The 11374-nt window shown below is 42.7% G+C and overlaps 1 protein-coding gene across 1 annotated transcript in view; it reads left to right on the top strand.

The window, feature by feature from the left end:
* LOC138028538 (structural maintenance of chromosomes protein 4-like) overlaps window positions 1-11374 on the top strand; it is a 74952-nt gene that overhangs the window by 34712 nt on the left and 28866 nt on the right. Inside the window, exons 11-15 of the mRNA XM_068876124.1 lie at window positions 1427-1472; window positions 2071-2111; window positions 2418-2474; window positions 8517-8638; window positions 8920-9028. Coding sequence (XP_068732225.1) covers window positions 1427-1472; window positions 2071-2111; window positions 2418-2474; window positions 8517-8638; window positions 8920-9028 — 375 coding nt within the window. The remainder of the gene's footprint in view (window positions 1-1426; window positions 1473-2070; window positions 2112-2417; window positions 2475-8516; window positions 8639-8919; window positions 9029-11374) is intronic.

Genomic DNA, 11374 nt, shown 5'->3' with positions numbered 1-11374 from the left:
AGCAAAAAAACTCCACTGACCGGTCTTACTTGCATGCCTGATTAACAAAGAGCTAAACTACAGAAATATAGTGAAACAGCTGCGGGTCCCTTCGCTCAAATTTTACTGCTTACATTGCAGAAAAACCAGCCATGCTGGCGCGAATAAACAAGGTTCACAGGTAGTGCAAAACGTCCCTCGAGCTTTGACAAAACGCTCTTTTAAATTGTGCTGCGAAAAGACGAAAACAAGCGATGACAAAACAAGCTCATTTTGGTGGTTTTTGCATTTATTTTGTTCTTCATTTTATTTCTCCCTATACCAGTAGACATGCTTGATTGTGTGCATACTAATTATTACCAAGTTCGCAGCAGTTTACGCTTTGTATCCCCAACCCTAAACCCTGGCGTCTCTAGAATTTACAGGATAATGCTACAAGGAGTGCTTAGGCTGTGTCCTTTTTACTATATTACCTCCTTGCTGAAAAATAGTATAACCACAGTGAGGTGTCTCCAACCCCCAGTTTGTGTTTCCGCGGACTACCACATAATCGCAGGGCCGGCCATCGATGGTGCAGGCATGCAGTACCAAGACATGTGCTTCATCTAACTGTAGGGTCAAAGGTTAGCTTGCAATGGATGTTACTGGATCTCTTATGGACCCAGGGGGACAACCATTACAGAAGATGGAATTTACTTGCAACTCCTTTCCTGCAGACACCACATTGGTACCTTCCAAGCCTTAGACCAGAATTTTGCCCATGTTCACATGCGGACCCAGTTAAGGATGCCGTTGCCTACTATTGTTATTGCGCATACATTCTGCGCATCTCGAGATACTTGGATCTCCTATTGGCGGTGCATATTAATACAGGGATATTTTTGCGCAGTTTAAAACTATGTGGAGAAAGCAGAACTTAGTGTATCCGAACGAACGAAGTGTATCCGAAAAGAAAATTGGGGGTAACCATACATTTTTCAGAGATAATTATGCTTCAATTTGCCAAAGAATGCCATACATTGCTTTGTATTTTAAAGCTTTTTACGAATATTGTTGATTAATTATCTTTGAAAAATGCATTGTTACCCCCAATTTCCTTTTTGGATTTCAATAACACTTGTTAATTAAGATCTGCTTTTCACGCATATTCGGTAAACCGGGCAAAAATAACTTTGAATTACTAGGCACCGTCCTTAACCATCTGGTGTATCTGATTTTATAGCCAAGCCACAAGCCAAGCATTTAAGAGTTCCTATGGGCAAATGGCTCTTATATAAATTTACTCGAGAGAGCCTCCATGACAATAACAAAAAGCAGTTTCAATTATGGTTTTAGGATTAAAAATTAAGTTCACTAATACACTTCAAAATTTGTTGAGTAGAACTGTTGTTGGTGATATTGACTGACATTTTCACTGCTTAATCATTTTATTTTCTGTACACACTAGGAGAAACGAAAAGTGGAAGAAGAAAAATTAGCTGAAGTTATGTCAGGTAAATGAATTATTAATTTTAGTTTTTCAAATTTCATGTGGTTGCTAACAACATTTGTTCTTTCTTTGAAGTTTTGCCCAATTATAATTGGCATTTATTTTGTCGGTATTAACAACATTTGATTCCAGAACCTATGGATTTTACTACCATTCAACAAAAAACATACAACAACTGCTTGCTGTTCTTGTTTGGTCTTAAAATTCCAGCTGGACACATTCAACATGTTGTTACTTTCTAAGATAATTATTGTACAATTAACATACAATGCATGATAAATGATTAAGTAAGTATACAGTCGGTGGTATTATTTTATTTGCTTTCCCCAATGATGTATTCTTGGTAACTTGGTTATATTTTTTAATTGCCACTTTTCTATTTCTTCCTTTCTTCCATCCTTCTTTTCTGAAAACTTTAGATATGTAAACACTTCCCGCCTACATGTAGATTAGCATTTGCTCTTTGCGGTATACATGTAGTGGAGTCTTTTCATTTATAATGATAAAAGTAATTGTTAAATAAACTTGAAACTAAACTTTCTTACATTCAAGGAAAATGATGGCACATGCCATTAATTTATTTCTGCTTTTCACATTTCCAGGATTAAAGAATGAAACTGAGGGACTGCAAAATGAAAAAGAGGTAAAACTACATGTAAAAGCATTCAAGTTGAACTTTTCATGCCTGAAAAACCATTTGCAAGACTTCAATCTACACAAAGTGAACAGCTTGTCTTTTGAAAAGATTTCAAGACAAAAAAGCAAGATACAGTCTATTGAGTGTCATGCTTTGAAACATCTTGCTTTTGCGTGCACATACTGAGTGATTTATGGTGCTTGAAATGCACCGGAAAAGTCACAAGACTTACCAGAATGCACATCTGCTGTTTCCTCAATTTTTCCATTTATCCTATAACTGCAAATCTTTCACTTATTTGTATTTCCATAGGAAAGACAAGCAGAGTTAATGGAACTAAATAAAGTTGTTAATGCTGCTAAGTCTGAGGTGAGAATGCCATCTGCATTATAGACCAAATGCAAAAGTGGCAGCCAATCATTTTTAGTCGTGTATTCAGGAATTAAGCGTATCAACAACTATCATTGGGAGTCAGAATATGCAAATTTGTCACTCACCCACATGAAATTAATCGATAAGTTAATGATCAATATCGATTTTCCGAGGTTTCACTTTCTGAAGTAATGAACACCGGGCTGTCACACGGGAGGTTGTGAGTTCAACTCTGGCTGGACCAACACTCAGGTTCTTCAAATAACTGAGGAGAAAGTGCTGCCTTTTTAATTACATCTGCAAATGGTTAGACTCTCTAGTCTTCTCGGATAAGGACGATAAGCCGGAGGTCCCGTCTCACAACCCTTCAATGTTCATAATCCTGTGGGACGTAAAAGAACCCGCACACTTGTCGTAAAGAGTAGGGCATGTAGTTCCCGGTGTTGTGGTCTGTCTTCTGTGGTATATCATGGTTGGGAGGGTAAAAAGGGCGCACTTAATTTGGAGCCTTGCTTTGTTGTGCGATCCCCACCACAGTTGTGGTGAAAGTTACAGTAAAAAAAAAAAAAAAAACGAACAAAACAAACTACTGCTCTTTTAGTTTGTTATTATTTCATCATTCTGTTGGGTATATTCAATACCTATAAGATATATATATATACACATTTAGAAGCTAAAGGTGCTTAAATTTTAAAGATGGGGTCAAAAGCTCTCTATAGTTGTGTTTACATAGTTGAGAAATATCCGTTGAGAATAATCCATTCTCACACACTGAATGCCATTCGTCTGCCACACAAGAAACAAAAGTATAGAGCACAAGATTTCTGCTACTGGGCAGGACGAAGAATGGCTGCGTGCGACCAGGTTCGAAGAACCTTCCCTGAACTGGTCGTTCTTTCTTTTTGCCAAGGAGATGGACATATGGTCGCCGGTTATAAGCAGACCGTGACGCCTCAAATCTTTAAGATCATCCCAGCGAAGGAAGGCTCCAAAACCAATGGAAATCAGGCATGTTATCTGGAGCTCGCTGAGGTTGCCGCCGCCAAACTTGCGTACCACTTCCTTGACTTGGTCTGCTGTGATGGGCATTTTCCTGTTTTGGGGGCAAGTTCCTATTATTGTAGTGCATGCCTCAAGCAGTTGTTTCACCAGAGTGTGATGAGAGGGGGACCGTAAGCAGGCTTTTTGATGCGCCCAAGCCAAGCCACCCGAAGGCTGCTGCTCAGATGGAAGCCAATGAGGCAGTTGTCTGCAACAAATGCACTAAGAACAAGGTAAACTCCAGACCTGATATTGGGAGGACTTTGATGCCTTTGGGCTCTGTCCACTTCTGCCATGCTGAAAAAGCAGCGGAGTATTTCCTAACAGTACTTGGAGCCCTGTCCTGAATGACGATGCCAGGTACCGCCTCAGCTATGTGCCTCTCTTAGGCGAATGATGCCTCTTGCGGTCCCCATGTCCCTCTCTCAGGCCCATAACGCCCCTCACAGGCGACAATACTGCATGTGGGCCAAATACACAGCCATGTCCTCTCGCAAACAATAAAGCCTCTCACAGGCTAGTATCAACATAGGGCCCTCGTTGGCCCATAGAATCTACCCTTTGCCACTCTCTAGCCAGATCAGTTGGGAGTCTGTATCCTGGGGTCCCTCACGAACTACATCCTATGTGCTGAAGTGGATCCAGAGGAGTCCTTTCAGGCTGAAGTCACCAGAATGGGATTCTGCGAACCTCTGGGAGGCAAGGATGGGTAAAAGAGACTTTGAGTGCCAGTACGTGGTAGTTTGGCCTTCCACTAAAAATGCAGGCACCTGGTTTTGCTGGGATAAGCATATTCCCAGACTGGGGGATGTCCATCCAGTCGAGGACAAATGACTCTGGGTGCCTTCCGTCTTTGGTGATGAGCGGCCACCAGGGAGCAGATGTCCACAGTGGGATGACAAGCATCCCATACTCCTGGCCATGTTCCATATGTTTAAGCACTTGTGATGTCAGGTATGGTGGGGGGAACATCCAATATTATTGTTTTTCCCTGCCCAAGAGAGAAAAAATGCATCAATGCCTTCAGCACAGGTGTTAAGCCAGCGACTGCAGAAACGAGCAACTTGGCATGTCTTGAAGGTAGAGAACCTGTCGACAGTGTGGGGCCCCCACAAAATATCCAGGGCTGCAAAAGTATATGGGTTAAGCATGTAGTCATCATAGTCCACCTGTCTAGACAGGGAATCAGCCTCAACGTTAAATTCCCGGGGGATCCACTCTGGTTCAAGACAAATACTATAATAATATTATTGCTTATAGCGCGCAAATTAACATTCGAATATAATCAAATGCGCGTTACACCTAAGATACCTGAAAACTATAAACAAAATGCTATAAGAAAAACTATATACATCATATAAAAGCTAAAATACATCATAAAAACTAATTACACCGTATTAATCCGCAGAGAGTGTAGATGCCGACGGCCTCGGCGTGCAATTTTGGACATGGGTTTCCCACCTTGAAGATGTTCTCCACGTTGATGTTATCAGTCCTGTGGTGTACCGTTTTACCTGAAAGCTTGTCTGCCACTGATAGGAGTACCAGCTTTACGCCCCTGAGTTCCCTCCATGTGGAGCTCTCCCTACTTTCTGTCTCTGACCAGCTGCCTGACACTTCGGAACCTGCAACGTTCTCGCAGTAACCCCACTCATCTTGTGTTCCTAGCATTGGAATATGAGGTGACATCTATTTTCAGATCTGCATCCCAAATTGGTTGACCATTGCAGTGATGAAAGCTGTCCTTCCAAAACTCAACTTCCCTAGCTGCCTTGGGGGAGAGAGTGATGGGCTGCGACCAGAACTCTGCTGATAAAATATCCCGGTACAAGGCCCTGGTCCACAAACGACTGACGGGAACTAGGGCAAGCCCCATTGACACCACCGTCTCCACCAAGCCTGTTGCTACCCGTGCGGTGGGGTTACCGCTGGACACAAGGGTAATCTGTTCACGTAGCCTGGTGATGCATTCACGGGGAACGTGGATGCTACCTTCTTTCAGTTTGAGGGTAAACCCTAGCAAGTCACCCACTTGAGTAGGTTCCCAGCAGCATTTCTCTGGATGTGCTATGAATCCGCTAGCGGCTATGTCCCCCTTGATGATGTTAGATGCTGCTGAGGCTGTGGCATACCTCTTTCCTACCCCCGCCCCATCATCCAGGTATGTGAAAATTCTGATTCCTTGTTCACGCCAGTGCTTAAAAAGGGCCTTTTGGATTTTTTTGGAAAACAAAGGGGGCAGACTCCAGACCAAATGGGAGAACTGAAAAAAAGAAAACACTTCCTTTGCCCTTGTATTGTCCAGCTGAAACCAAGAAACATTTGGTGGGATGGAAATATGTCCACGTGGTGATTTATAGTCAAACTTTAAAAACCAATCACCAAACGAGAAAATGTCGCACACTGTCCGAATGTCCTCATATTTGAAGTTGGGCAAGGCTGCTGCCTAACGGTCGCTCGGTCGCCTGAGGTGCCTTGCGAGCGCAGGCGACCAAATTTCTGAAGAAGTAGCCTGAACGGGCGCCTTACTTGATTCATCCTCACTTTCTCATAAATTTAATCCCAGCTGGAATTAATTAATTCAGGGCTCTTGAAAAGATGACTCGGGCTACTAACTTTTAATTTTGCAAGCCCAAAGGGCTCCTGAAAGATTTTCTTAGGCAGCAGCCTTGTTGGGGATTCGCAAGAACCTATTAACATATCGGTGATCCAGGATCAGTCTTTTCTTGCTACCATTCCTAACTACCCCCAGGGGACTGGTAACATGAACATTCGACCGGTTTGTCTCTGTAACACAACCTGCAGAAAGCAATTCCATTCCAAAGCTTCCTCTTCAAAAGCGGACTTGTGGTTTTTCATTTCATGCCTAGGTGGTATCTCAAGGAATGGGAGGGCATAACCCTCACTTATAACAGAAATAACCCATCGGTTAGCTTTAATTCTCTGCCAAAAACCCAGATGGTTTTTCAAATGACCTTTTACATAGCTCGTCGGAACCTTCTTGCTGCAGTCCATGATCAAAATGTTTTCCCAGCTGAGGACACAGGGATGGGTGCTCGGCAGTTCCGGGCAAAATGGCCTGACCTCCCACAGCGAAAACAAGACTCACTCGGCCCCAATTCGACCTTTGGCCTGGAGGCGGGAATCATCATGCGCCTAGACATGGGGAATTCAGTTGAGAATTGTATGGCTGCTGAGGGTGAGCTGAGAGCTGTGAGCGAGGTTTAGCAGCCTTTTTTTATTCCAATTTAAGCGCTTTGCTTTCCTTTACTGCACGCTTAATGCGTTTCCAGCCATATTTTTCGGCAAGCATAATATGTTTATTTCTCTCTTACATTCGTCAAGCGCCTCATTACGTTCCTTCTCGTTGCTAGCGTCTGCGGCCTCCAGTTTCTTGAGAACTTTGGCGTTCAGTTCATATTGAACTTTGTTCCTCTTGTATTTAAACTCGGGTTGGAGGAGATTTTGCTCGGCCAGGCTTATCGCTACCTGGGCGTGATTTCAACTCACTTTCGAGACGTTGAAGCCGCTCTTCGCTTTTATTGTGCCTCCAAGAGCTTCTTAGCCCAGGCTGGCATGTGTTCGTCCTCTGTTGATTGGGGAACGGCTGAGCGGCATTTCTTCGAAGGAGATCAGGAGTGGTGGCGGGAACTCCTCAAGCTACCAGAATGGGCTCCTCTCTCTATCTTTTCCTGCCGGATTTAACCGGACTGCGATTGTGAGGCATAAGTCGCTTGACGGCCCTGGATTTTGGAGGCATATTGCAGAAGAAAATAGCAAAAAATCCCAAGAATAAGGAAGAAAGCTGTTGCTCGTATTGCAAGAAACAGAAAAAACTGAGTCACAGGACTAGCAGAACACGTGATATCCTAACTCAGGCCCAGCCCCCCTTCATTGTGTGGGAACCTCATTTCCTGCCTCTTTCACAAGCTCAGCCGGCGGGAAAGCCATTTGGTTTTCAGTATCACCTTGTTTTAGTTGAACCGTGAAGCATTCATTTACAATAAGAATCAAACACAAATTCACCTCTTTAGCTTGCATGTTTTCCCATTGCGGACCATGTGATGTTCTTGAAGGAATTCTCCTTTTTTTCTCCTTTTTTCATAAGTTATTCCTACAATTAGTCTGACTATCCTTGTGTTACAGCCAAGTTCTTTCAATTTTACGTGTGTCAACAAGGCTAGTCTGGCTAATTAACAGAAAGACAAAAGAGTAATTTGTTGACAGCCATATTTGTATTCGGTCTATTGGGTTCAACAGGGGCTATGATGAATACATTGTTATTGGGCTTGCAGGGCTTTAATGTGAATTGTTGGTTTAAAAGTCATCCTTAATGTCACATTAATTAGTCAAATAACTTAGTGAGCATGCTCATTGCAGTTGTGAGCAACTTAACTGAGGGTTTTCACAAGCTCTTCATCCACAAAGTTTCTTTTCATGAAAAACAAAAGAGATTAGCCTGAATTTAATTGGGTAATTTTGGCAACGATTTCTGTTTCCTTGTCCTTCCAGGCGTTGCTTGGTCAAGACTGAGCACACACAGTTTGAGGCAGTAGCCAGTACTTGGTGTAAGCTGCCTGATTTGCTAACTACATTTGAAGCGTGACAATACGACATTTCGGTCATGTGTTCTCTCTGAATAAAAAAGCCAAACTTTAATGATATTAGTGCCTAACTTGACTTGATGGGTCACAGCTCTAACGAATAATAAGTATTAAGGCTAGTACAAAAGTCAGACCGGATCAACTCAAATTGCTCAGCTCAGATTGATATTAAAAAATGACAAGGCCTTGAGAAATCACCCTAGATAACCTCAAGTGGTGAAGTGAAATCAGGGCAAATGTCAAATAACTTTAATGTACAAAGGCATTTTTTGCTCAACCTAAGGCGAGCAATCAGAATCGATCCAGTCTGACTTTTTTACCTGCCATAATTATTATTGCGTGAAACACAAATTTATAGAGATTGATCACTTCCCTTTTGGTATTTCTCTTTTAGTTTGATGTTGCAACAAGTGAGCTTGAAATTTACAAAAGCAAGCATGAAGCAGCATTAAGTCAACTAAAGGAAGCGAAAGATAATTTGGAAAAGGCATTGGAGACACAGGAACAGAGGAAAAGGTATCATACACAAAATGTGAAGAGTCTTACCTGTTGCTACATAAATTCTTTAAAATTTAAGGCGGGGTTAAACTGCAAGTCACTTTTCACTTGTCATTGTTTTACCTATACTAAACCAACCCAAAACCTTTAAATTAACTAAACTTAGGCCTTAACATCGTTTTTAGGCATAATTAGACCTTAAAGTTTATCATTAGTAAAGGTTTTGTAGTGTGTGACAAGTTTGTGAAAAGTGACCTGTACTTTAGAAAAATTTATTAATTTTATGCTTTTCTATCCAGTGAAATCCAGTCTCTAAAGGATGAGGTTCCTGAATTACAGAAGAGATTAGTAAAGACAGAGGCAGAGCTGCTAAAAGCAACTGAGGGAGAGAAAAAGGCTTCTGAAGAGGTTAGTTTATAAGAATTGAGATGACAGAGATCAAGGTGTTGAATTGTAGTGCAAGAATCAACTTGTAATTAAATTCAAGAGTATCCCAAACTTTATGCATAATACAGAAGTACGTGCCAGAACAATCAAAAGTTAATTTTTTTCTTCAAAAATTTCGGACTTTGTTTGCTTAAACACTCAACTGCCAAACGTTGAAAGTCTGGGACCTAATGAGGACCCCTGAGGAACTCCACAACCAGTGGGTTGAAGACCAGATTTCCAGCCATTCACCACTATGTACTGTTGTCGTCCACTTTAATAATCCATCCCCCAATCAAACAGGTTACCAGATATGCCAATTGCCTGCAACTTTAAGGGCAGAATATCGTGGGCCACTGTGTCAAAGGCCTTACAGAAGTCAACAAAAATTGCACCTATCACTGGACCTTTTTCCAAAGCAATCTTCCATCTTTCTGTCATTGCAACCATCATTCCCTCTGAAGACAAACCTTTACTAAAGCCCCACTCGGACGAATTTCTTAGAGGTGAAGAACTTAATATGTGATCATCAATAATTATGCCCACTTGGGACTCAAGCAATTTAGCCAACATGGATTCCTCTACATACCTAGCAGACCTTCAAACATTCTTTGGTATGACACAGTTCCTCAGTAATTTCATACCAAATCTTGCCTCAGTGTCAGCAATCCTATTGGGGCCCAGAGCGCACCAGTGAGCAGTCCAACAAATCAATGGACTGGTCACATCACCAAATTCCCTGTGCTACTTTGATAGTTCTAAGCCAGAGACCATACAGTTGTATGCACAGTGTGGCCTTAGTGCAGTCCTCATCCAAGACAACTGCTCAGTTGATTACTGCAGCAGAAACCGAAACTTGTTATTCAAACATCGAGGAAAAAATGTTAGCAGTTGTCCACGGCCTGGAGAAGCTCCACTATTATGCTTATGGCCGCCATGTCATTGTTGAATCAGACCACTAACCTTTGGAAGCTATTTTTAAGAAACACTTGTCTAATGCTTCACCATGAATTGCCAGGATGATGCTATGCATTCAGCTGAAGTACAGGTATCATATTGAAATCAAGTATGTGCCCGGGAAAGACATTCCTTATGCTGATACCCTATCAAGTCTAAGTCCATGCGAAGGTGAGACAATTGCAGATGTGTGATGATCTTTGCCCTTGTCTCAATGTTACATCACTGTTTGGAGGTGATGGATGGCACAGGCTCCTATGTTACATGTAGGATATTAGGAAATGATTCAATTTGGTTGTTCATAACTGTGACTCTTATTTGGTGCACTATGCCACAAAGATCAGATGATGATAACTTTATTTGATAACATGTAAATTATTTACTATTCTGTAAGGCTGTTGTAACCAGGGAGTGGGTTGTGAGGCTGGGCTCTCACAAGCTCTTGAAATGCTCCCAATGGCGTGTGACTCTAAGAGCCTCTGTCAGCTAAGTCCAACTTCTGGCCTCCACGCAGTGGAACTGGCACCACCTACAGGAGAAGGGGCAAAGGCAAAGCCACTGGCGCCTTAAAACCACTTGCCCAGGGGAGATGGGGCTCTTAGCCTGTGAAGGCAGCCCATCCAGGGAAAGGTAAACCCTGATTTCAAACCTCCGCTGCCTTGCAGCTATACCTGATATCAGGAAGGCTTCTGGAGTAAACCTCGAGGACAAACCCAGAGTGGAGCCCCTAAGCCGGATGGCGGGTGCTCAGCACTTCCTTCCGGCAGCTTCTGCAGTGGAACTACAATCTTGGACAAAACTCTTGGGAAAAATTCTAGCTTAAGCATCATTTGGCACGCACTCACAAAATATCTTGGTCCTTCCCCCCTTCCCCCCTTCCCCCCATACCAATGTTGGTAATGTGATGCAAAATACTGTGCAAGCCTTTGGTCGCTTTTTAAAACAACATTGGAATGGGGGGAGGGGAGAAAGTAGGAAGAATTTACTCTTTATCGCACAGACAAATTAGAGCATCACATTTTCCCAACGAGTTTTGTCCAAGATTGTAGCTCCAAGTTGTATTGGTTCTTCCTTTCCCTTGGACCCAGCCAGTTAAACTGAGAGGGGGACACTGTCATATGCCCAGCGTCTCCTTATCTTCCCACCCAGGCCTTAGCACAAACTGGAGAGGGCACTCCAGTGGTGTTGCAAGACTCCGGCACAACACGGGAGGAGGCAGTTTACCGCTTCCAAGCTCTGACTGATTGGCATAAGAAGGAGGGGTCTCATCTGACGAATCGCAAGCTGGAACATTCGCACCATGTGCCCTGTGGACAACTCCTGCAAGACCACCATAATCAACAAGGAGCTGGCATGACTCAACAGTGACGT

This window comes from Montipora capricornis, chromosome 13, assembly GCF_036669925.1.
Source record: "Montipora capricornis isolate CH-2021 chromosome 13, ASM3666992v2, whole genome shotgun sequence".
Classification (NCBI taxonomy): domain Eukaryota; kingdom Metazoa; phylum Cnidaria; class Anthozoa; order Scleractinia; family Acroporidae; genus Montipora; species Montipora capricornis.
Note: the sequence above shows the minus strand (reverse complement) of the source record. Positions and strands in the feature narration are given on the sequence as shown.